The sequence below is a fragment of the Bos grunniens genome, chromosome 20 (genome assembly GCF_055505025.1).
Source record: "Bos grunniens cultivar Pamir isolate PY7600 chromosome 20, Bosgru_T2T1.0, whole genome shotgun sequence".
NCBI lineage: Eukaryota > Metazoa > Chordata > Mammalia > Artiodactyla > Bovidae > Bos > Bos grunniens.
Genome location: NC_141184.1, coordinates 65173114 through 65198664, shown reverse-complemented (window position 1 = coordinate 65198664; position 25551 = coordinate 65173114). Strand labels below are relative to the sequence as shown.

The window sequence follows — 25551 nt, the reverse complement described above, 5'->3', positions numbered from 1 at the left end:
TAGGCTCTCCTTCTCCTTTTAGTTCTCTTGCTGTTTCTACCACATCTGCAGTGACTTCCACCACTGAAGTCTTGAACCTCTCACAGTCATCCATGATAGTTGGAATCAGCTTCTTCCAAACTCCTTGTAATGTTGATATTTTGACCTCTTTGTAATGTTGGTATTTTGACCTCTGCCCATGAATCATAAGTGTTCATAGTGGCATCTAGAATGGTGAATCCTTCCCAGAGGGTTTTCAGTTGACTTTGCCCAGATTAATAAGAGGAATCTGTATCTTTGACAGCTGTAGCCTTATGAACTGTAATTCTTAAGTAATAAGGCTTTAGAATTGAAGTGATTCCTTGATCTGTGGACTGCAGAATGGATGTTCTGTTAGCAGACATGAAAATAACATGAACCTCATTATGCATCTCCATCAGAGCTCTTGGGTGACCAGTTACATTGTCAATGAGCAGTCATATTTTAGAAGGAACTTTTTTTCCCCCGGAGTAGTAGGTCTTAACAGTAGCCTTAAGATACTCAGTAAACGATGTTGTCAGCAGCTGTGCTGTCACCCAAGCTGTGCTGTTCCCTTTACAGAGGACAGGCAGAGTAGATAATTCTTAAGGGCCCTAGGGTTTTCAGAATGGTAAATGAGCATTGGTGTCAACTGCATGAGTGCCTAACAGGAGTCAGCCTGTCCTTGGAAACTTAAAGCCAGGTATTGACTATTCTCTTCTTGCTCTGAAAGTCTTAGATGACATGCTCTTTTTGTCTGCGTTGGAAAGTCTGTTGTTTACTGTAGCCACTTTCGTTCGTTATCTTAGCTCTAGATCTTCTAGCTCACTTGATAGAGCTTCTGTATCAGCGCTGGTTGCTTTACCTGGCACTATCATGGAGATAACGTCTTTCCTTCAATCTCATGAACCAGCCTCTCTACTAGCTTCATGCTTATTTTCTGCAGCATCCTTACCTCTCTCAGCCTTCGTGGAAATGAATAGATTTAGGGCCTTGTTCTGGATTAGGCGTTGGCTAAGGGAATGTTGAGATTGGTTTGATCTTCTGTCCAGACCACTATACCTTTTTCTCTAGATCAGCAATAAGGTTGTTTTGCTTTCTTATCATTGGCGTATTCACTTGGAGTAGCACTGTTGATTTTTTTTTTTCCCAAGAACTTTTGGTTTGCATTCACAGCTTGGCTATTTGGCACAAGAGACTTAGCTTTCTGCCTGTCTCAGCTTTCAATGTGCCTTTATAAATTTAGTCACTTCTGGCAAGGTTTTGATTTAAAGTAAGAAATATGTGACTCTTTCTTTCATTTGAACATTTAGAGCCATTTCAGGGTTATTAACTGGCCTAATTTCAATATTGTTGTGTCTTAAGGAATAGGGAGACCCAAAAAGAGGGAGATGGGTAATGGCCAGTCAGTAGTCAGAACACATGCAACATTTACCAGTTAGGTTTGCCATCTGAAGATTGCATATATGTATATGCATAACTGATGCACTTTTCTGTATAGCAGAAACTAACACAACATTGTCAGTCAGCTGTACTCCAATAAAATCATTAATTAATTAAAGTTTGCCATTTTGTATGAGTGTAACCTGTGGCACCTGATTGTCTTTAATAAAATAAGTGAAAATGTTTTTCCTTGGTTTCCTAGATTGGAGTCTACTGCACGCACCTCAGAGAGCTCAGAAGAATTCTTGGAAGAAGAACCCGAACAGAGTGTGATTGAATTTGAGGATGAAAGTAGTGATAAAGATGTTCAACCAGCACCAGAAACCCAGCCAGGCCTGGAAAAGCAAGAAGGTGAAAAGGTGAGTGATTCACTTTTTTTAAAATTAATTTTTATTGGAATATAGTTGCTTTACAATGTTGTGTTATTTTGCTGTACAGTAAAGTGAATCAGCTATATGTATACATATATCCCCTCCTTTTTGGATTCCTGAGATTTATTTATTTAATAAAATAAATGGAGGTAACTTTTAACTTAGTCGTATATTGTTGGAAAAGCATAAAGACTCTTAGTAGAAATTGTAATGTTAAAAAGCACATATGTCTAAAGCAAAGTCAGGTAGTGAAGGATAAAGTTATAAGTATTTTATATTTCTAACTGAATTTATAAAGCTTGACATATTACAGAGATAAAGTAGATGTTTAGATAGTAATGTCCTCTCAGTGTGTTTAAAATTTAAATCAATTTGTAGAATTAAACATAAACTTTAAGAAGTGACACAAATGATGTGACTGTTCAAAGCCTACCTTAGAAAACCAATTAGAATGCCTTTAGGTCCAACAAGCCCTAAATCCACCTGATTTTGGATATAAGGATAGAATTAGTTGTTTAGAAAAAATAATGTATTTTTACTTACAGTTGATTTACAAATTCCTAAAAAATAACTAAATTCTTTTTTTGTTTAATTACTAGAAAACAAGTAAGAAAATAACTTTTTGACTGAGTAAAAAATCTCTTTCTCTGGCTTGATTTCTGTAGCTCCTCAATTATTTTTCTTTTTTCATCTTCTCTAGTTCCTGTCCTTCTCTTCTTTTTCTTTAATATCTTTAGTGTTTTACAGATTCCTTATTTTTTCTTTCAGACGTGCTTAAGTTTCTTTAAAAACATTTTACCTGTTTGTCAAGTCCAACCAGGAGCTAAGAAAGTGAAACTGCATTACTGATTTAAATTGGGGAAATACATGTTTTAAAAACAAAATTTATCTGCTTCTAGATGATTATGGGAATGTATCTTTGTGTGGTTTTTTCCTTTATTAAAAACTTAAGATTACACTGTACATACTGCACGTGAGCCGACTCTGCCCAGCAGTACCTGTGAGCGCCTCCTGTAGTGGCTCACCAGTGACGCTCTCACTGCGCTCCAGTGGCTGTCCTTGCTGAGGCTGTCCACTCTCTCTCCCTCTAGGCTTTCTGATCCCCTGGCTTTATAGCACTACTGGGTTCTGCTTTCTAGGTAACCTCTTTCTGGAGTTTGGTTTGGTTTCATGCATTTGGTTTTTGACTGTTCTGTTGCCTGTTGGTTTTTTCCTTTTTCCCCTGTCTTTGTGGGCATTCTAGAAGACTCAGTTCTTGACCTTCTGCCCTTTTGTTCATTTTTTTTTTTTTTGAAATGCATCTAGTCTTTAGACAGAATGATTGTCTCTGTGGGGGTGACCAGTAACTCTAGACTTTGAATATTGATCCAGACTATGATCTCATAATATTACCTGCCTTCTGAGTATTTCTGTTTAGACAGATGTCTTTTATCATCTTAAATTTAATCTCTGTTCTTGCCTATCGCTTCTCTACTGAGAAGCATGCCTGGGAAGGAAGCACTATCAGATTTGTGGCAGGCTGAGTTTGGGTAAAGCTTCTTGCTGGGAAAAGAGAGGCCCCAACCTCAGTGAGCTCACTGTACAGTGTACTCACTCTGCCTTTCCTGTTTCCTATTTTTCATTCTATTCCCAAACCTAGAACTTGAAGGACATGAGTTTTTTTCTTTTGTTTCTCTCTTGTAGTTACTCACCAAAATTCAATTTTTTTTACAAAATCTTTTACTGTATCTTTCTCGTTTTCATCTTTTTAACATTTCTTCTACCCTAGTTGGTCCTTTTGTGAGTTTTATTTTAATTACCTTCTGTGTGCAGTTTATTCTTTATACTCTGGCCAGATTAATTTTTCTTTTTTTTTTTAATCTATGTGGTTTTTTAAATTAATTAATTAATTTGGCTGTACCAGGTCTTAGTTGTGGCATGTGGGACCTTTAGTTGAGGCATGTGGGATCTGATTCCCTGACCCCTGATCAGACCTGGGCTCCTGCATTGGGAGCACTGATTCTCAGCCACTGGACCACCAGGGAATTCCCCAGATTAAGTTTTCTAAGTCTCTGATTTAAATATCCCTTAGGAAAATATTCATTATATGATACCAGGGATTCTATACAATCCAGCCAAGTCTATTTTTAAAAATTCGAGTGTATCAGTATTCTAATTTTTAAATGTAAAATGATTTCTAATTATTATAATGTCACTAGTATTAATTAGAAATATTAGACATGAATGGAAGTCTTGTAAATTGATTAAACATCAGAGGAAGAGTTTCAGAAATTGGAGACCTTGTGTTATCAAATCACTTTTCCATATTTTAATGTGATTTAAGGGGCAGGATTGTTTAGAGACAACCCTTTATTAACTGTACAGTGAGCTCACTGAGGTTGGGGACTCTCTTCTCCCAGCAAGAAGCTTTACCCAAACTCAGCCTGCCACAGATCTGATAGTGCTTCCTTCCCAGGCATGCTGAACTGTGACTTCCTCAGACCCCAAAGATTCCAACTACTGAACAGCTGATGTTCTGTAAAGAGCCAGCACCAAATTTAGATTTTCTCTGATAACTTTTTACCGAAAAGGTTCTTCCTGTGACTGCCCTGTAAGGAGGAAGAGGGAGAAGGAGGTAGGGTCTCTTCACTGCATCATTCTCCATGAACACAGAGGGAAATGGGCTGCTTAGGGGTTCTGTTCTCTTCCTGACTCTGCTGTTCCTTAACCTATGCCCAGTAATGTAGTAGACTGTATCTTGAGTCCTAGTGAATGATAGGGAGGTATTGAGAATGGACCCACGTTGCATGACAAGTAAGTTAATCTGTAATTTTGTCCTTCTTTTTTGCTCAATTGTGTAGGAATCTGCATTAGAGCCTATGAATGGTGAGATAATAGATGATACTCTTAAGACTTCACTCATAACAGAAGAGGAGGACTCTACTAGTGAAGTTTTAGATGAAGAATTAAAATTGCAGTCTTTTAATTCCAGTGAAGACTCTCCGAATCTTGCTCCACTGGTGGTAGACTCTTCACAACCCCTTGAGGGTGTTGCACAGGATAAGGTAATAGAAAAATAACCTAACTTTTTGTGGTTACAGTGTCCAGCCTTGGTGACTCAGCTGGGGCAGTGTAGGATATATATTTTCCTCTATTTTAGCGTGTACAGTCCTTTAGGAAAAATAAATTATACTACATTGGATATTTTGAGCAGATGTGATCAGTAATATAAATTCAAATCTTTGTAACTTCATTCATATCTGACTTATGGTAACAAAATGAGTTTTACTTTGTAAATTTAGGAAATGCTTGGAAAAATGGATAAAGCGTTATTTACCTAAATACTTGAAAAAGGAAATGGCAACCCACTCCAGTATTCTTGCCTGGAGAATTCCATGAACAGAGGAGCCTGGAGGGCTACAGCCCATGGGGTCATAGAGTCAGACACGACTGAGTAACTAACACACCTAAATACTATCCACCAGGTGGCGCTAGTGGTAAAGAACCACCTGCCAGTGCAGGAGACATGAGAGACCTGGGTGCCTCTTTCCCAGTCCCTGGGTCTGGAAGTTGCCCTAGAGACGGGAATGGCACCCCACTTTGGGTTCTTGCCTGGAGAATCCCATGGACAGAGGAGCCTGGTGGATCTACAGTACATAGGGTCACAAAGAGTCAGACACAACCGAAGTGACTTAGCAGGCATGCGTGCAAATATTTGAATTACCTATTGCTGGTCTATAACGGGTACAGTCATTTCATTTGTTTTAATTGGATTGATTAGTGGGGAAAAGTTGATATGATATTTTAAAGAAATATTTTTATTGAAATACAGTTGATGTACAGCATTGATTTCATGTGTACTACATAGTGATTTGATTTTGCATATGTTATAACATGATCACCTAAATGTAAAGTGTAAGTCTATTAACTATCTGTCCCCACACAAAATTATTACAGTATTATTGACATATTCCTTACGCTGTATATTCCATCCCTGTGGTTTAGTTTGTAACTGGAAGTTTGTACCTCTTAATCCCCTTTACCTGTTTCAGTCCCCTCACTCCCTACCCTCTGGCAAGCGCCCATTTGCTGTCTTAATCTGAGTCTGTTTTCATTTTGTTTCGTTTTTTAGATTCCACATATAAATGAGATCATATGGGTTTTTTCTTTGACTTATTTCACTTGGCATAGTACTGTGTAGATCCATCCATGTTGTTGCAAATGACAAGATTTCATTCCTTTTTTATGGCTGAGTAATACTTGCATGCGTATGTGACATCTGAAAGGACATTTAATTTCTAGTTTTGAATATTCAAGTCTAAAAAACTCTTATATAGCATTATTTTATTGGTGTCTCATGTAATTACCTGAGTAGAATTTTCACTGCCTTCCTGCCTGCTAAGTCCATTCATTTGTGTCCGACTCTTTGAGACCCTGTGGACCGTAGCCCATTGGGCTCCTCTGATCGTGGGATTCTCCAGGCAAGCATATTGGAGTGCGTTGCCAGCCCTCTTCCAGGAGATCTTCCTGACGCAGGGATCGAACCCGCATCTCTTACATCTCCTGCACAGGCTGGTGGGTTCTTTATGGCTAGCACCGCCTGGGAAACCCCATCCATCAGCTAATAGTCAAACCCAGTGGGGTAGCACAGTGTCAAGTCCCAGGATTCTTGGTTCTGGCTTCAGTAACATCAAGAAACTAAACACTTTTGAGTTGATTCATGGTTTTGAAGAATCTTGATGGAAAGTTTAAGAGCCTTAAATACTTTTTGAGGTAAAATCATTACTTTAATTGCATCTTTAAAGCAAGCACTTAATGAATCCAAATTATCATGTAATACAGTTTTTAAGAAATTGAGCTATATTCAGAGAATATGTGCACATGATTGACAAAAGTAGTGAGTCCTAAATTCTTTAAAATGTGGTTCAGGGTCGTTGCATATTAGTGCCTGAGAATAATTTTTGTAAGAACTTTATTACAAAAGTTGTTCACTGGATTTTTTGTTTTTAGACTTCACATGCAACTGACTCAGAAACGTTGCTAGATGAAGGTCCGTCTGATGACAAGGGGCACACCGAAGAGAAGCTGCCTCTAGTTTCAAGAAAGAAAGCACATTTTGGGAGTTCAGACAATGTGGCTACTATCCCAAATGAAGACCGGTCTGACAGCGCTTTTCCAAACTCTGTGATTGCTGAATTTTCTGAGGAATCGATCCCTGAAAATGTGTCACCCAACACTACTGCCTCATTGGAAGACCAGGGTGAGGAGGGGGTTGCCGAGCCCCAGGAATCATCTGCAGCTCTGCCTCAGAGCTCTCTGATAGAGGTTGAACTTGAAGATGTGCCGTTTTCACAGAATGCAGGACAGAAGAACCTGTCAGAGGAGCAGTCTGAAGCATCTTCTGAGCAACTGGATCAGTTGACACAATCAACAGAAAAGACTGTGGACAGCAGCTCCGAGGAGATAGAAGTGGAAGTGCCTGTGGTTGACAGGCGGAATTTGAGAAGAAAGGCCAAAGGGCATAAAGGACCCGCAAAGAAGAAAGCCAAGCTGACCTGAATGAGGAAGAAATGCAGATGATAAAACCTCTTCTTTGTAATAAAATTGTTGTTTTTAAAATACGGCGATTAATAAATAGCATGGGGCACAGGACAAAAATTCCAAATTTTCAAGTTGAACTTATTTATGATGCTGCTTTTCCCTCCCCAGTAGATCCTAGGATTCACTATTCTTTTTTTCAGGCTATTTTTGTGTAAATACAATTTTTTTTTAATTTCTATTAACCATGTTTCAATTTGGGGAAACCAGATCATACTGTATTTTCTTTAGCAGTTGGAGATATCTGACCATTATTATTTCAGAAAATAGAAATTTAAAAACTATGAAAGTAGTAGGGCTTCCATCAATTGTAAGGATCACAGACATCTTTTATACTAAGGGTTTTAATAGTAATCTTGGTGAAGGTTCTAGAAGTTTTATCTTAAATTTCAAAACTAATCACCATTTTTTAAAACTAGGCATGCTTAAACAAAAAGATCAGTAAATTAGGGTCAAAGTAACTTCAAATGAGAGCACAAATTCAGCAATTTATGGTCAGAGGTTTTCGAAGGTGGTATTTTTGACCTCTTAGTTCTTGATTGTAGGTGCAGTTTCTTCCTTTGACTTGTCTGTGGAGAAATACAAACATAATCTGTTTCCACTTCACTCTTGATAACATCTGATATTAACAGATGTTATCTGTTAATCTGCTCCGGATTTAACTCTAGTGTGTAGGCACTAGCATAATTATTTAAAATTTCTTTTGAAGCTGGGGGTTGTATTTTTGTTCTCACCCAATTAACATGTATACTTCAGAAGTATGAGAACCCTTCCTAAAGGGTTCTCCTTAATCCTGACACTGCCTTTATTCTAGAATCTTGTTTATATTCCCCTCAGCTTTTGTCCACTTCCCTAACTGACGGAGTGACTCCTGTCCAAAGATCTCTCTGCCTGCCTACCAGCTTGTGCCCTTGGCTTCCATTTTTGGTAAGTTTAGAACTGCGCCCCAGTCGTAGGCCTAGATGGCAGGAGTGAGTGGCCCTGGGAGCCGTAGTTGCAAGAGTCTAGTCCCTGTGAGCTTGCTCACCCTTGATTTGTTCTGTGCAGAGAAGTTACAGGCTAGCCTGTGTGTACATTGTGTTGCCATAGCAAAGGCCTTTGCCTGGGAAAACCAAAAACAAAAAATTTAAAAACACACCCTCAGTTGTTTATTTTTGTATAGTAATTTATTTAAAAGTGAACAAAATGGTCATTCAAATCCAAAGAGAGTCTTAAAACAGTCCTATTCTTTGAAAGTATTACGTGTGCTCAAATTTTCATTCAAGTTTGAGAATGCTTTGAGACCATTTAGATTGTTTTTAAAACTGCTTGGTCCTTACATGAAAAGTGTTATGGTTTTGTGTCATTATTTGAGGTGTCAAGTATTGATGTTGAAGGTTTATTCAGTCTACAGTTAGGTGATACTAAATTTTATTTTGGGCTGTTGGCATTTTAGGAAGATTTAAAGTTGAGGTAAAATCTTCAGTAGGCAAAATAGCAAACCCTCCTTATTCATGTAAAAATTTGAGTACTGTGTCCCCTCCATTTTCTTTAATATTATGGTCAGAGTTAGCCCAGATTATTCCATTCTAAATGAAAATTAAGCACTTTGGCCATTTGTTTTCTTAACAAATGCTAGTCAAGTGAAAGAATAAGTGACGAATGCTAGTGTACGTATTGAATGTTTATGCTATTTTATACATTTTGTGAGAAATTTTTGTTAATACCACAGTTAGGGAAATAGATTCAGTAAATTCTTAAACCTTTCCATTTTTAATTTCTTAAAACAGATTTAAAAACCTAACATTTACCTTTTTTTAACTTGGATTCTTCATTGTTCTTTAAAATAGTTTTCTTTAACAAGATGTAGTTTAAGACTGAGCTCACTGACATCTTTTGATGTGTGAATATAGTTGCTGAGTTTACAGAAAAGAAATGGATATTCATATGTGATCACTAAGGACTCGCTGTATAAATTTATACTTAAACTTGTTTGGTTTATTCTTAAACCATAAGCGCATTTTAATCAAGTTTCAGAATTTTTGTTCACACAAGAAAAATTCTGTCACATATTATCTCTGACAGAAAATGGTATTTTGGAGTTTATAGATAGCAGAGGGAAAAAAGTTAAGTCACATGGAAAAAATCTAACTCACAGGGAGAAAACCTAACTTTCATGTTCAGTAACAATGAGTTCTATGCTCAGTGAGTAAGTGTAGAATTTATAACAAAATTTATCCTCAGTTAGGACTCTAAATAAAACTTAATCAGATTACTTGTAGTTTTTGCAAAAGGCATTAGAAAAACAGAATTACAGAGGACTGAAATCTGATTTCAACCAGGTAGTTGAGTGTCCAGTCACATTCTTAGAGTTCTTTGTGAACTGCTTTTTTCTGTTTAGAAGTCTTATGTGTGGAGAAGGGAGTTCACTGCAGTTTGTGTAAATACATATATATTTCCTTGTGTAATATAAAGCAGACAGTTATTAGCAACATTTTAGTCCTACTTTCAAGTTTATTGCTAGACATCACAGAAATATATTTAAGAATTTATTATAAAGTTCCTCTACAACTTTTGAGAGAGAGGGTCTATTATGATTTTTTTATAAAATCAAAAATAGCATGACAGAATGTCAATCTTCTACTACTTAAAATGTGTCTATATTCATGGTGTTTCCACTCAGTGCAGAGAATTATGGCAAGGATAAAAACTACTAGTGATTAATGGTTCACTTTTAACTGACCACCAGAACACCACCTAAAATGGTTTCAGTGACTTTAGAAAAATATTTTGAAGGTTTATGATTGCATCAAGTTGAGCGTTTATCTGGTACCTGAATATCTGCTCTTACATTCTGCTTTACCCTTAGGGATTACCTTCTAAGGTTTGGTCACACCAGCAAACTGAGACAGATCTTAATGTAAATAAAGAATTTATACTAACATGACTCATCTGTGTAACAGTATTTTAGACATTCTGCCTTGTTTGCCCACTAGTGGCGGTACTGTGTTTAAGGTGTTAACCCAGCCTTCCATGGGTGTGGCTAGTTAATAATGTTTATGCTTCTCTTCACATACTTAGTATCAAGCTTTATTTGTACAAGATCGTTAACTTGCTTATTTTTGGTTGTGAAAAATAAGCAAACCTCAGCTCTGTATCCAGTGCTTACCTTTAGTCTATTTTGTTTCACCCTGCAAAACTTGTCATTCACTCATTCCCCATTTCTATTAGTGGCAAAATCATTTGTTAAAATCTGATTGTAAGGTAGGTTCCTCTTATGTTATCCTGAAGTAATTGTATCATACTGGATAGTCATTCCCAAGGAACTAGCCTTTCTTTTCCTAAGTGTTTGTGTGTTCCAGAACTTCTACCTACTGCTTATAGAACTTAGGAAAGATGTTACATTCTTTGGAATAGCAAGACTTACTCAAGTACTTATGTTTGTTTTCTTGGTAGTTTGTTTTTTTTTTTTTCCAATTTTAACAGTAGTAATTAAACCTATATTTTGTGATTGTCTATGTTTTGAAATACCTTCCCTTTTCCCTAATTTCATTGGTGAAGATGTGTTTAGATACTGGATTTGTTTACACTGATTTTGTTAAAGCCACAATTAATCACAATGGTTGTACTTTCAAGACAGACTTTAAAAAAAATAAACAGAATTGAAAAAAATTAATGTGATTATAAATTAATACAATATATAAACACACTAAAGCTCAGTCACAAACATACTCAGATCACAGATGTGCTTTTGACTAAAACATGACCTTCTTAATATTATCTAAGTAACTGCAAATATATTTATTTCCTTTTAAGGGCATTAGTGCAGTCTTTTAAAAACTATTTTATCTGGAATTACTTAATTTTTACCATTCTAAAAATATAAATATGCTACCCTAAGAAACTCTAGTACTTTGGCCACCTCATGCGAAGAGTTGACTCATTGGAAAAGACTGATGCTGGGAGCGATTGGGGGCAGGAAGAAAAGGGGACGACAGAGGATGAGATGGCTGGATGGCATCACCGACTCGATGGACGTTGAGTTTGAGTGAACTCCAGGAGTTGGTGATGGACACCAACTCAGACACGACTGAGCGACTGAACTGAATTGAACTGACCCTAAGTTTAGAATATAGACAATGCTAAAAGTATAAACATTTTGGTTTATTTTTTTTATGCGTCTTGAGTAGAAAATATAGTTCCAAGTATACGGTATTATATATGATGAATGGGAAGGGAAAAATGTTTAAGATACTAATTCTCTGACTTACTATCATTCTTTTGAACTTTATAGTGTAATGTGCCATCTCTCGTACACTTTTAAAGTATTTTCATTAAAATGTGTTAATGCTGCATGTCTTTGGATTAATAATCTACAGTGAGGAGAAGACCTAAGGTAAGGTCTTAGACATGACAAAGTTGCTTGGCCTATTCTTCACATTTAAATGTGCACTAACCTTTATGATAAAAGGTATTTTCAGCTATACTGGCTTTTCCTTTTTTTAAATGACAGGTCTGCACTGCATAGTACCACTCATTAATGCAAATACTGTTGAAGTAAGATATTTCTATAATATTTTTTAATCAATTGATTTTTATGAACATTTAAACGCTAAACAGATGCAAAAGACCAGTTTGTAAAACTAGATCATTTTAATGTTGGCTTTTTTCTTTTTTAAAACAGTAGAATAAATAGTTTTCTTTGACTGAAGACAACATGTAAGGTTGGTTGGTAGTATTCAGAAATATCAGAGTAACGGTTTCCCAATTGGTGTGTAGTCTTCAGTAATTATAAGGAGTTATTTGCATGTAACTGCTGTCAAACCAGTAAGACTGCATTTATGCATCCATCATTTTCAGGATTATTGGTAACCTGGGCATATTTTCCTAAGAGAAACAAAACAGAACAGTGAGGGATGTTAGCTAATAAAAAAGAATACATACGATCTTTGCTTAAAATATTTACAATCATCACTTTTAAGAAAGAAAAAAAGTGAACAACTGTGGTATTACATGAGATTTTATAAAATGAAATCACTTAACATGCCTTTGTGGGTTGACCTGAGCACTGCTTTTCCACACAATTCTTACTGGAAAAAGTATCAAATATTATTAACTAAGTTTCAAATCAACTTAACAACCTATTTTGGTTTTGTATTCCAATAACAGCGGCAGCCCTGCAAGCTGCAGGTTACTGGCACCTGGTCTGTACCAGGAGCAAGGTAGGAAATAATGCACTTTTGCAAATCCATTAGAAAACCTGCAGGAGAAGTGAACCTTTTAGTGTTCAAAAAAATTTCTCTAAACCATAGAAAAAGTAAACTATCTTGGTTCTTTCCTTTGACCTAGCATTATACAGACACAAAAACCCAACTAAGATAACATAGAAAATAAAAGTATCTTACTTAAAATCACAGAAAAGATAATCCTAAATTAAACTTTAAAAACCTGAATCATTTGAATATTAAAAGAACAATGCATCATGACCAAGGAAGGTACATTCTAAAAATACATTATGGTTTATTACTAGGAAGACTATTAATACATCAGTTTAATTCCATAAATATTTCAGAGGGAAAAGTATGATCACCTTCACAGATGCCAAAAAAAGCATTTGTTAAAACTTCAATGTTAATTTTGGGTAAAAACTATTGAAAAAGAACTAAAGAAAAATACCTTCTCAGCATAATACTGTGGCTAACCAGTAGCCAAAAAATGCTTAGTTTTATTAACTCACTTTAAATTCTAGTCAACATGAAGTATATGCCAATGACTCATGAAGATTGAATCAATAAGCTATACACTGTATTCTTCCCTTTCAAAGAACATTAAAGTTTAGAAATACCTGGGTACTGAAAGCAGAAAACTAAGAAAATGAAGAAAAAAAGAATTTAAAATTGTTACATATGACATATTTTAATTTGTAATTGTCACTTAAGTAGTGTAGCTATATATTTGATGTATGCCTCCCTTCCCGTTTGTGGTTAGTTTATTTTCTTCCAGTATTTTTCAACTGTAACTTACCATCTTTTCTAATAATACCTTTTTAAACAAAAAGCAACCAAAAATATCTAGCAATGTAGTTTATGTAACCGAAACCAGTAAATTAAGAACATTCACATTTTCTAAGTATTATTCACATCAAGTTTAACTGCACTAAAATCTGCTGCATATTTCATGTCAACTTAAAAATGTCTATTTTAGGATTATAACACCAAGAACCCCATATTCAAATTGGACTTACCCCAGATGACTTTGCCTCCTTGTGTTACAAGGCCCAACTCGCTCACGTTCACCTCAATGACGGTTCCTTTGGTAATAACGCCCAAAGTTGTATATAGTGGGGATGAGGGATTCTTCTTTACACCAAGTATTGGCAAGCAAAAGGTGGCTTTCAGTTCAGGATGTGTTACATGAGCCTTCTTGAAACGTAATCCCTAGTAAGCCAAACACAAGTTAAAGATGTTAATGATGAATATTGATTCTTTTTGCTTATCTTTTCCAATTGTCTCCCCACCCCACTCCAAAAAGGATTGAATATTATCTCATCTTAAGGCATCAGAGAAAATATAATTAATTCTATAGACAACTTATCTGATAGTTACAGAAAAATATGTGAGGAAAAATTCAAACACATACTCCTAAAAAGTTTTCACCATGGAACAGCTGTCCAGCTGTGTATACTTCCTGAGGGCCTGAGACATGCCAGGCACTGTGCCAGAGCTCACAGACTGTGCATTTCAGCACGACAGCCTTAACAACTCCCGCTACTTAAAAAAGATAAAACAAGGACCAGCAGGTTAAATAACTTGTTCCCAGGCTAAATAGTGTGAGGATACCTCAGCCACCTTCCTTGGTGAAAAAGACTGTCAGCTCTCTGCATTGATGGTTAATACTGGTCAGCAGACAGCCCAGAGAAGACAGAGACCAGAGTCACCTAGAGCCGTAGACAATATGTAAATAAATGGGCATGGCTATGTTCCAATAGAACTTTATATAAGCCGGCTGTTAGGCAACATTTTATTTCATTGAAAATGACTTCAGGTTGAGAGCTAGAGTAATACTGCCAACTTTCCCCTCTGATTCTTTGTTTTTCTAAGCAGGCTGGTGTCTAGTTGGGAGATGAATTCGTTCTGTTTAAAGGCATTCTGCAAAAATATATTAGGGGAGGAGAGAAGGAGATTGAGTTTGGCCATTACTGCTGTCAACAGAAACTGAAGGCCCATTTTAATACTCTCTTTTGTCAATGACTACATATTAAGTAAATACTTTCAAAGGCACTGATACTTCTCTTACTAAACTGGAATTGACTCTTGAAAAAACAATCCTCCAATTTTCTAACTATTCTCAAAGACAAGTGTCGGGCATATAGTAGATCATTTGATGAATGAGTAAAATGACTGTGTGGTAATGAAGATTCTAATTTTTTTTTTTTTCCCACACCATGTAGCTTGTGGGATTTCAGTTCCCCATCCAGGAATCAAACCTGTGTCCCCTGCATTGCAAGCACTAAGTCTTAACCACTGGAACTTCAGGGAAGTCTCTGTCATGTTTACAAGTCCAGATTCACTGACAACCTTTGTAATGAGAATTCTTTTTCATTTCAAATCTCCTACGAAGCCAAAGATTCTTGACAGTAGTGGGAAAGTGCAAAACAATACCTATCATCAGCTTAAAAACATCTTTCAATATGTTTTTTTTGTTATACCAGTTTTAGGAATTTTAGGAAATTATCTGGTTTACCATAGGAACCGATCTTTAAGCCACTGCACTCTTAACAGGGTCTTACCATTGGCCTAATGAATCTTTCATATTTAGGTGGTTTTCGAGTAAAGCCATCTCCAACAAAACAGACTTTAGTAACCATCCTCTTCCAGGCTTTCTTCTTTCTCTTTCCTGTTCGAATAACTTTTAATACTTCTGTTTCTCCCTGGGCACGAACTTTAGGCAGAGGGACCTCCCATTTTCCCTAAAACAGATCACAATTAAAATTTATATTAGTAAAAGAGAATGAGAATAAAACGTCCAGTATTTTTTAGTTGTACAAAGTTGTAGATTCACTTTTTTTGCTTAAGCAACGATATTTTTCTAGAGATCTACACTGTGTCCTCAAGAAGCCTAAAGTTAATTGGCACTAGTTAAGTTTACTGCTAAATAGTTTATACTGTAAAACTGGAAGACTGTCTCCATCTCTTATCTCCCTATTTCTACCCTGAATGGATTTTTAGATAATATTATTAGTAAGACAAAATCATCACTCCATATTTTGTACCTCCTTAGAATGTAGATTCTGTCGGGGGCGGGGGAATGGAAGCAGCGCAAGGCAGCAGAAAGAATTCTGGGCCTATTTATGAAGTACAAACCCTACAGCATTTCATAAATAAGTGCCTGTGAAAACTGATTCACAAAACTCCTGGACTCCAGTCTCATCTGTAAAATGAAGAGAGGTTAAGTAGATAGTCTCTAAAATTTGGTGAAGTTCTACGGTTCCAATTTTGATACATACCAAAAAAAGCAGTAAGATTTTACAGATCAAATCTGGAGACTGTCAGTTCTTTAAATACAGATACTGCATATTCTGCTGCTACCTACATTTGTCACTCTATCCACAGGTGTTTAAAAATAGTATCTATGTCTTTTCCTCGGCTTTTAGCAAAATTTAGCCGAATCTGACACTAAAGACAAGCCAGAAGTTTTTTTTTTTTTTTTTTCTTTTTAATTTCTGAATTTTTATATGAGTCAAATCACTTAGGATGCTTTCCACTACTCTACTTTTTAACCAGTTTTGGCACTGCAAAGCAACAAAAACAATAAGCAGTTGTATCCCTCTCTATAACACCACAACATTAGGAGCTGTCAAGTATAAGAAGCTGTTTTAAATAATTTCTTTTTTCTGCCCATGATGTGCGGGATCTTAGTTCCCTGACCAGGGACTGAACTTGTGCCCCTTGCAGGGGAAGTGCAGAGTCCTAACCACTGGATCGGCAGGGAATTACCTTAAATAATTTTTAAAAACTAAAGATGCATGACATTCTTAAAAAAAAAAATTAAATCCTTCTGAATGTTCTCATGGTAAGAAAACAAACCTTTTTTATTACTAAAACATTTTATATGAAAGACTTCAACATCTAAATAATGGTAACAGTTGGACTTTATTTTTCCATTTAACTGAAGAAACTAAGAACCTCAAATATGAATTTAAGTAATTCTCCTGAACAACAACAACAAAAATAAAGACCAGTTTTTTACTGCTTACCGCTTTCTCTTTTCGTTTCTGTTTAATCATATTGGAAAGTACTTTAGCTCGAGACTGTCCCTCTCGGTCCAGTAGATATGCAGGTACTGCTCCTTGTGGAGTCTTTTCATCATTCTTCTGTTTGGTGTTTCTCTTTTCATGCATCTTAATACTACCAAGAATGAGAAAGACTCAAGATTATCAGTTTTAACAACTAATACTCAAAAGACATTTAACTTGGTACAACAAATAAATGGTACTTACGTCTTTTTCATTTGTATTTTCTCAGCATGGCGCTGTTTATGGTAGAGCTTAGCTTTCAGACCAATCATCTTTTTTGCCTTCTTTGAACGTTCATGAGCCTCTCGACCTTCCTTCTTTCTCTTTTTCTCATGGTAATCCAAACGATATCCATAGCGCTTACGGTGTAACTCAATATATTCATTTTGTGGCTATAACAATGCAAGAAGTGTTTAAAAAAAAAAAAACTGACAGAATTATTCTAAAATACTTTCTTGTGAGCAGCATATGAAGTATAGATCATTGTATATCATCCACTGCTCACTTGATTAAATAACTCTTGCACTATTAAGCCTAATCATGTGATGTAAGTTAAATAAATTTTAATCCTGGATGATATGAGGTGTCAGGATTTACTTCTGTAATAAACTCAGTGAAAGTTCATTGAAGAGAACTGTCCAAAATCCACTGGACCACAAAAGAGACGATCTGATTCTAGAATCGCTCTTTCTGAACATCCATATCTGGGTTTTCAATATAATCATCATTCATACTTATTTAAAAAATTTAAAATTTATCCAGTTTTATTAAAGAATAATTTACACACATATAAAGATATGTATATGTAGGTTTAGAGTTGTAAGTTTTCACAAGCTATACAGCTCTGTAACCACAGTCAAAATAAGAATATTTCCAACACCCCAGAAAGCTGTGTGTCACTTTGAAGTAAATCATCTTTTTCCACCTCCAACCTGGCATCTGTTGTTCTAGTTTTGCCTTTCCCAGAATGAAAGTAAATGGAATCTGCAGAATGCAACCCTTTGCATCCAGCTTCTTTCACTTAGCATAAGGCTTTTGAGATTCCCCTACATTGCTGCATGAATCCATACTTCAATTCGACAAGTAGTCATTTTATTTTTACCACCGTTTGTTTACTCATTTACCAGTTGACGAATATTTAGCTTGTTTCCAGTTTTCATTGAATAAACGTGTACCCAGACGTCTTTGTTCTGACATATGCCAAACTGTTTTCAAGGCGGCTGTACTATTTTTCGTTTCATTAGCAATGTATGGGGTCCTCTTTTGCTTCTTAAGCGCCTGTTTTATTTTATATGCCAGTTTTATTTATAAACGTACGGACCCAGTCTATTTGTATTTTAAGATTACAAAAATAAAACAATGGTGTGAGGCCAACTCCAACAACACGGAAAATAATTCTAAGTGTAACAATCAACAAGTTACTTTGTATTGTGTGGTGTTTTCAATTGCTATCACATAAACTTGGCAGCAACCGTGAAAAGGGTATGTGGATTTGCCACCTCGCACAGAAACACAGATTAGGCTCGTAGTAGAAAGACAAAAGATCTGGCAGTCAGATCTGGGCTGTACGTCCAGCTGCTTGGCCCTCAGCAGGGCATACCTTCAGTTTCCTCAGCTGAGATGAGGACTGATGTGGGATTAAAGACTAGTGTACAGTTATCACTAGGATCTGGAACTGATGGCCACACAACTTTAAGTGAAGTCAGGAATTCAGCAGAGTGAAACCTGTCTGACTCCAAAAGCCTGTGCTCAGGCAAATAATCCACTCCATCGACCAAAAGTGAGGTTATTTTGACTCCACACTATGGATGTGAAAGTTGGACCATAAAGAAGGCTAAGCGCCGAAGAATTAATGCTTTTGAACTGTGGTGTTGGAGAAGACTCTTGAGAGTCTCTTGGACAACAAGGAGATCCAACCAGTCCATCCTAAAGGAGATCACTCCTGAATAATCATTGGAAGGACTGATGCTGAAGCTGAAACTCCAATACTTTGGCCACCTGATGCGAAAAACTGACTCATTAGAAAAGACCCTGATGCTGAGACAAACTGAAGGCAGGAGAAGAGAGCGACAGAGGACGAGACGGTTGGATGGCATCGCCGACTCAAGGGAAAGGAGTTTGACCAAGCTCCGGGAGTTGGTGAAGGACAGGAAAGCCTAGCGTGCTGCAGTCCACTGGGTCGCAAAGAGTCGGACACGACTGAGCAAGAGCGCACCCCACGGAGTCCACCCTCATTCCCTCAGCAGCACCTTACTTCCGCCTATCCTCCCTCACCGCCAGCCCAGGCGCCCATGGGACCCCAGGCCCCGCCACCTCCGACGCCCTAGATCCCGAGCTCCCGAGGTGACCTCCTCACCATGGTGACGGCTGCCGAGCCGCCCGGTGCAGTCTCCGCGGCGCGAAGAAGCTCTCAATTTTCGGCTCTCAGAGACCAACGAGCCAACTCCGCACCACCCGCGACAGGAAAGGGTCTATTCTAACGACGTGCTCCAGAAAATCCGCGACGCAACCGTTCCGAGCTTCCTTTCTCCACTTTCAGCTAAGAGGGCGGAAGTTGCTAGCCGGCAGCCTTTGAGTGGGGCGCTGCCGGAAGTGGCGGAGTGCGGCGCCGACTGAGGCCAAGAGAAACAGATTTAGGTTCAGCTCACCGGTAGGGCGCCCTCGGAGACAGGCCGTAACACTTTTGCATCTTTGGTTGCGGCCGGCACCTCGGCTCCCACCAGCCGGGCGGGAAAAAGACGGCTTCCAGATGCGACCGAGTGCCGGGTAGGTACCGGGCCGCGCCGTGCGGCTCCCTCGTGCCTTGGACCACGCAGTTCACTGGAGGCCTTCCAGGATGCTATAGCCAGGCAGACACGAGGACCGCAATCTCCCGCCCCCTCACCTCGGTGTTCGCCCAGGTGTGGGCCTTTCTCTCCCTCTGGCGAGAGCGACTGGTCTTTGTTCCTGTCTCCGTGTGTAATGTGTGCACGACTGAGAAGGATGCGGAGGCATGAAAACTTACTGTAGAGGGAAAGTAAAATTACTGGGCCTCAATGGCACCCCACTCCAGTACTCTTGCCTGGAAAATCCCATGGACGGAGGAGCCTGGTGGGCTGCAGTCCATGGGGTCGCTAGAGTCGGACACGACTGAGCGACTTCACTTTCACTTCTCACTTTCATGCACTGGAGAAGGAAATGGCAACCCACTCCAGTGTTCTTGCCTGGAGAATCCCAGGGACGGGGGAGCCTAGTGGGCTACCGTCTATGGGGTCGCACAGAGTCGGACACGACTGAAGCGACTTAGCAGCAGCAACAGCAACGACTGTCAGAAAAGAAAGACAGCGTCCTGTCTAATTTTTGAAATTCGTGAGGCCTTTTGGTGCACAGGGCGGTGTGAATTTGCATTTCGTCGTTCTCTAGTGGTTCCAAAGAAAGTGCCCGTTTTACGTTGTAAAGCATGGTCTCTGAAGTTTCTTTAATTACGTCTGGAAAGTCATTCAGTTATTCGTCTTCCAAAGTCTCAGAGCATGGATTTGAGGCAGTTTTTTTAAGCCTTCATCTTCTAATGTGACTTATTTTCTTTAGAATCCGAACTCATTCTGATTAGCATTTGTATATTTTCAAGTGCAGTAAATTACGTAGACTTCGTGGGATACATTTACCCCTGGTATTGTCTTCCCCACCTGATTCAGGTCACTGTTACATTGAGGCCTTCCGTGAGCTCCTTGGCCTTCCCTGGTAGTTCAGCTGGTAAAGAATCCGCCTGCAATGCAGGAGATCCCAGTTGTATTACTGGGTCGGGAAAATCCCCTAGAGAAAGAGTAGTCTACACACTACGTTATTGTTGGGCTTCCCTGGTGGCTCAGTCGGTAAAAAATCCGCCTGCAATGCGGGAGACCTGGCTTCGGTCCCTGGGTTGGGAAGATCCCCTAGAGGAGGGTATGGCAACCCGCTCCAGTATTCTTACCTGGAGAATCCCCATGGACAGAGGAGCCTGGCGGACTACAGTCCATGGAGTTGCAAAGAGTCAGACACCACTGAGCGACTAAGCACAGCACAGCGTAGGAGCTCCTTACTTACAGTTAGTGCTGCCTCAGTTCCCCTTTCCTGCTTAATTGTTTGCTGTAAGCACCTGTCACCATAGGAGATGCTGTGTGTTTTATTCCTTTTCTTTCTTATTTGTAGTCACTGATTAGGATAGAGACAGCATGAAGCGGGGATTGCTGTTTTTTTGCTCACTACTTTTAACCCCATTCCTTAGAAGACAGTGGTAGACAATAAATTCTTGTTAATTGAATTGAATTCTCATGTGGATCATGTGATGTGATAGATGAAAAGACAGGCTCAGAGATTTGAAGTTAGTCATTAAAGATCATAGAAGACTTGGAACTCAGGCAAGTCCTCTGACTAAAGTCCAGTTGGCTTTTTCTCACTACAAGTGAAAGGCCCACTTGACATTTCTAGTATAATTAAAAGTTTATTTTAAAAAGTATTTTAAAAAGTTTATTTTAAAAGACTTTATTGGCGTGTAATAACTGTGACATGAAGACAAATGTGTACTGTAGATGAACGTTCTTAGTGAATTCTTCAAAACCTGAATATACCCATATAAGCAGCACCCAAATCAAGAAATGACCTGCATATGAGAAGCCGCCCTCATGCCTTTTTCACTTCTAAGAGTACCTACAATCCTGACTTGAACAGAACGGATTAGTTTTGTCTGTTTTAAATTGACATGATTGTCATCATACAGTATGAACTTTTGTGTGTTGGTTTCTTTTGCTTCCTGCCAGTTCATGGAAGTTTTTAATAGGTTTGTTTAAATTACGAACTCATGGCTTTTTTTTTTTTTTTTTCTCAAAGCCATATGCTCTTTTCCCTTCTGAATCAGAAATAGAAAATATTTTAGAGGTTAAGCAGTAGTCACCTTTTGATTTATGTGAAAAAGAGGCAATGTTGTTGCTACATTGTTTATCATTTGTTTTTACTTTCACCTGGGATTGTGGGATAGAAATGACCTAAACTAATCAATGTTAACAAAAAGCTCTCTTTAAAAAATTTCTTTCTATCTAACTGGCAGTAGCCAAGAAGGGTATCATCACTACTTTGGTGCATATCCCAAAAGTATATACTAGATAGCCACTCTTTGCATTTTGGCTGTCAGAAGCTTGACAATGTATTCCCCTGATCTGTACGATACTTTGATAGTGTTTATTGGTATAGATAAGATTAGAAGAATAAGCCAGGAGGATGTGAGAGCTGCTTTGTAAATTGATTTGTTCAAGAGGAGAAACAGGTACGGTAGTAAAAGCCGTGCAAAAGATGTTATGAATGAAATGTTTGTTGTTTTGATATACAGGGTTGTTAAAGGTCACAATTTTCCTGAGGCTGGGGATCATGTGTTACCCATTGTCATGTTTCCAATAACCAGTTCCTGTGTTGCTTCACTAAATGTTAGAAGAACAAGGAATTGGAAGGTACTTTTCCAGTTGACCTTTAAGAGTATCTTTAATTACTGAGCATTTTTTTCTAGCAAGCTTTTTTTTTTCCCAAGCTTTTTTCTTCAGTTAAGTTAAATGCTAGATGAATTTTAAAAGTTTAGATAAATAGCTCGTCTTAGAACTTGTGACGTAAATCCTGTGGTAAAAATGAGTGTTTAGATAGCTTGAGGTGCTCTATTCAATATAAAAAGAAAAAAAGCAAAAATGACAGTAGGGATTGACATTAATCAGTGATGAACATATTGACCTGATTCATAGTTGATACTTTTCTGAGAATATTGAATATGACACAAATCTGAATTGAAGTTTCTGATTCAGGAAAAATTACTAAGTATGGTAACAAATCCCATATGTAAACAGACTATTTTAACTTGATGCTTTAGAATCTCTTTTCCTATTAATACATTACTTCATCCTCAGGAACAACATCTTCATTTATGCTTGCATACTAATGTATTTTGTGATTGTATTTTAGTGTCCCATGATTCCTGTTTTTGTGTATTAAGCCTTATAGACATGATAGTCCACTGATTTTTTTTAGTTTAAATAGTCTATAAATTCTTTTGTTTATAGATTGTGTAACTTGTTGATCATGTAGAACGGATATTTAGCTTTTTTCCCTCGTTACTTTCCCTTTTCATAACATAAGGTGTCACACCTTTTAGTGAGTACTTATGTTACCAAAACAAGCTTGGGTCTACTTGCATGAGCACAATAAAGTCCATCTACTGACAGCAGGTTGTGAAGGAAAGTGCGGTGTTTACTGCAGGGTACCAAGCAAGGCTTCCCTGGTGGCTCAGATGGTAAAGAATTTGTCTGTAATGCAGGAGACTCAAGTTTGACCCCCTGGAGAAGGGAATGGCTACCCACTCCAGTATTCTTGCCTGGAGAGTTTCATGGACAGAGGTGCCTAGCATGCTACAGTCCATGGGGTCACAAAACGTCGGACACGACTGAGGACTAAGACACACGAGCAAGAAGCCTCGGTAGCTAGTGCTTAAAAGTCCTCAACTGTCCAAACGCTTTCAAGGAAAGGTTTTAAAGATACGGAGAGGGAGGGGGATTGTGGGTGTGTGATCGGCTCATGGATAGTTATTCCAATCATTTGGAGTCTACCTGCTTGTCCGCATCATATTGTTAACTTCCACCTGGTGGAGGTTTCAGTATCTGCAAAACAATTCAAAGAACATGGTTCAGAATGGGTGAACTTATTATTTTATCATTTCGCTGTTTTATTTCTGCAGTTTCTCACTTCTCTTATTAAATTAGTTTTTGGAACTTGGGGAAGACCTAGAGGATAAAGTTTTTCTACCGACAACAGGCAAGTGGAGGACATGGGAGGGGCCTCTGTTCTGGAAGGCCCCATAGGGCTTTGCTCAATTACATTTTTGTTTGTTTTTTTTTACTTTCTGGCCACTCCCTGGTTGTCCTGTGGGATCTTAGTTTCTGGTGAGGGATTGAGCCTGCACCCCCTGTATTGGAAGTGCGGAGTGTTAAAAAACACTGGATCGCCAAGGAAGGTGCCTCAGTTGTGCTTATGTTTTGTCTGAACCTGAGGAGGTCTGGACCTTGTATAAAGAATCATCTGATAGTACTAGTAGGAAACCATTTTCATTGAAAATCATTGAGCCAAGAGGAAGAAGAATTTCAGGGGCAGGCCCTAAATGACTTCGTAGGTCAAAAATATGTTTGAGGCATGGTGCTAGGCTGCTGATAGAAGATCCCTCCTTTGGGGTCGGTAGTGGAGATGACTCGTAAATACCGTGTTTGTCAAGCGTAAATATAAGTTCCAAGTATTATGAAAACAGAGAGGAGGTGGTATGAAAACTTCGTAGGAGATTAGGAAAGGCTTCCAAGCTGAGGCTTAAAGGTTGAATAGAAATTTGCCAGGTGTGTGGCTTTGGGGATTTGAGGACTGCTTTCAGACAGCGGCACCATTACACGCAAAGGTGTGAAGGTGTCAGAGCAGGGTGTTTCAGAGGAATTTTGGCTAGAGCTCCTGGAATAGAGTAGGAGTAGGAGAGTACAAGGCTGTGAAGGTAGTTAGGGGCAAATTTGTCATATTAAAAGACTTTACAGGTTTTTAAGTAGGAAATTGACAAGATGATAGATTCAAGCAGTATTTTCCACTTAAGTGATCTGAGTACTACCTTTTTAAGTCTGACAACTGAATGTCACCTGAGCTATTAAGTACTTAATATTTTTCCTTAAATTGACATTTTTACATAAATGATTTCATGAAAGCAATACTACAAAATCCCAGGTGGCCCAGCAGTAAAGAAAACACCTGCAGTGCAGGAGAACACAGGAGACTCAGGTTTGATCCCTGAGTCAGGAAGATCCCCTGGAGGAGGGTATGGCAGCCCATTGCCTGGAGAATCCCATGGACAGAGGAGCCTGGCGGGCTCAGTCCATAAGGTTGCAACAAAGAGCTGGACACAAAGGAGCACGTGTGCACGCACAAAATCATAGATTTTGTTGCTATTGTTTCTAACATTTGTTTAGTACATTTTTTTTTCCTCTGTAACCTAAAATAATAATCATGGGCATTTACTTTGGGAAACACAGTGGTGGAATAAGTTAAAAACTTTTGGTCTATAGGAACCTTTTGCTCTTAAAAATGAATCAGAACTCAAGAACAGTTTTGTTTACATGGGTTATAATTGATACTCAGATATTAGAAATGAAAGCAAAACTTTAAAATCTTTTAATAATTCATTAAAATAATAAATCCGTTAGATATTAATGTCATTAATATACTATAATGCAAATACCTATTTTCAAAAACAAAAATGATTTAGTTTGAAGGGTGTTTTATATTGTTTTATAATTTTACAAGTCTTAAATGTCTGGCTTAACAGGAAACAGCTTACATCTGCTTCTCTGTTTGTTATGTTACTATGATTGTGCTACTACTGTTAGTTATGTTACTATACACTGTGCTGCCACTACTGTGTATTGTGCTAAGCTGACTCTGTGCAACCATATGGACTGTCACCCGCCAGGCTCCTCTGTCCAAGAGATTCTCCAGGCAAGAATACTGAGTGGGTTGCCATACCCTCCTCCAGGAGATCTTCCCGATATATATGTATATGTAGATATATGTATGTGTGTATATATATATCCCGATAGATAGATATATATACACATTTTCCTTCTATATATATATATATATGTATGTATTTTTAAATTTTTTTTGGTTGAAGTGTCTGAAGAAAATCTAGCAGAATACATATATGTGGTTGGGCAAAGGAGGAGTATTTTAATAAGTCTTTTCAGAAAATTGTGGATCAACTTATATACCAGGTTTTGACAGGTGATAGTTTCTTAAAGGTTGCAATGTGGGATCAAGCCATATTGGTGAGCTTCTGTATTGTGTTATGGTAGAATTCTGAAATTGTTCTAT

General features: G+C 38.0%; 3 protein-coding genes across 17 annotated transcripts in view; 2 read left to right on the top strand and 1 right to left on the bottom strand.

Annotated features, from left to right (window-relative positions):
- Nucleotides 1-10314, top strand: part of FAM169A (family with sequence similarity 169 member A) — a 64665-nt gene extending 54351 nt beyond the window's left edge. For all 10 annotated transcript variants that reach the window (XM_086361090.1, XM_086361099.1, XM_086361092.1 and 7 more), the window contains 3 exons: nt 1643-1799; nt 4652-4855; nt 6801-10314. In XM_086361090.1, coding sequence (XP_086217216.1) covers nt 1643-1799; nt 4652-4855; nt 6801-7349 — 910 coding nt within the window. In that variant the 3' untranslated portion in view covers nt 7350-10314. The remainder of the gene's footprint in view (nt 1-1642; nt 1800-4651; nt 4856-6800) is intronic.
- Nucleotides 10315-12001: 1687 nt separating this feature from the next.
- LOC147350550 (ribosome biogenesis protein NSA2 homolog) lies at nt 12002-19140 on the bottom strand. The gene is made up of 6 exons (XM_086361102.1): nt 19019-19140; nt 16867-17054; nt 16624-16774; nt 15157-15336; nt 13612-13804; nt 12002-12254 (listed from the first exon to the last, which is right to left on the bottom strand). The coding sequence occupies exons 1-6, from the start codon at nt 19019-19021 to the stop codon at nt 12187-12189; spliced, it is 783 nt and encodes a 260-aa protein (XP_086217228.1). The 5' UTR covers nt 19022-19140; the 3' UTR covers nt 12002-12186.
- Nucleotides 19141-19261: 121 nt separating this feature from the next.
- The window catches only part of GFM2 (GTP dependent ribosome recycling factor mitochondrial 2), a 51633-nt gene continuing 45343 nt past the window's right edge, over nt 19262-25551 (top strand). For all 6 annotated transcript variants that reach the window (XM_086361088.1, XM_086361086.1, XM_086361081.1 and 3 more), the window contains exon 1: nt 19262-19428. The gene's annotated coding sequence lies outside the window, so the exon portion shown is untranslated. The remainder of the gene's footprint in view (nt 19429-25551) is intronic.

What these genes read in the sequence shown, in the direction of transcription:
- LOC147350550 (XM_086361102.1), bottom strand. An exon ending in AAAATACAAATGAAAAAGAC is followed by an intron (nt 16,775 to 16,866) that starts GTAAGTACCATT and finishes CATTCTTGGTAG; the next exon opens with TATTAAGATGCATGAAAAGA. An exon ending in AGGAGGCAAAGTCATCTGGG is followed by an intron (nt 12,255 to 13,611) that starts GTAAGTCCAATT and finishes TGTTTCTCTTAG; the next exon opens with GAAAATATGCCCAGGTTACC.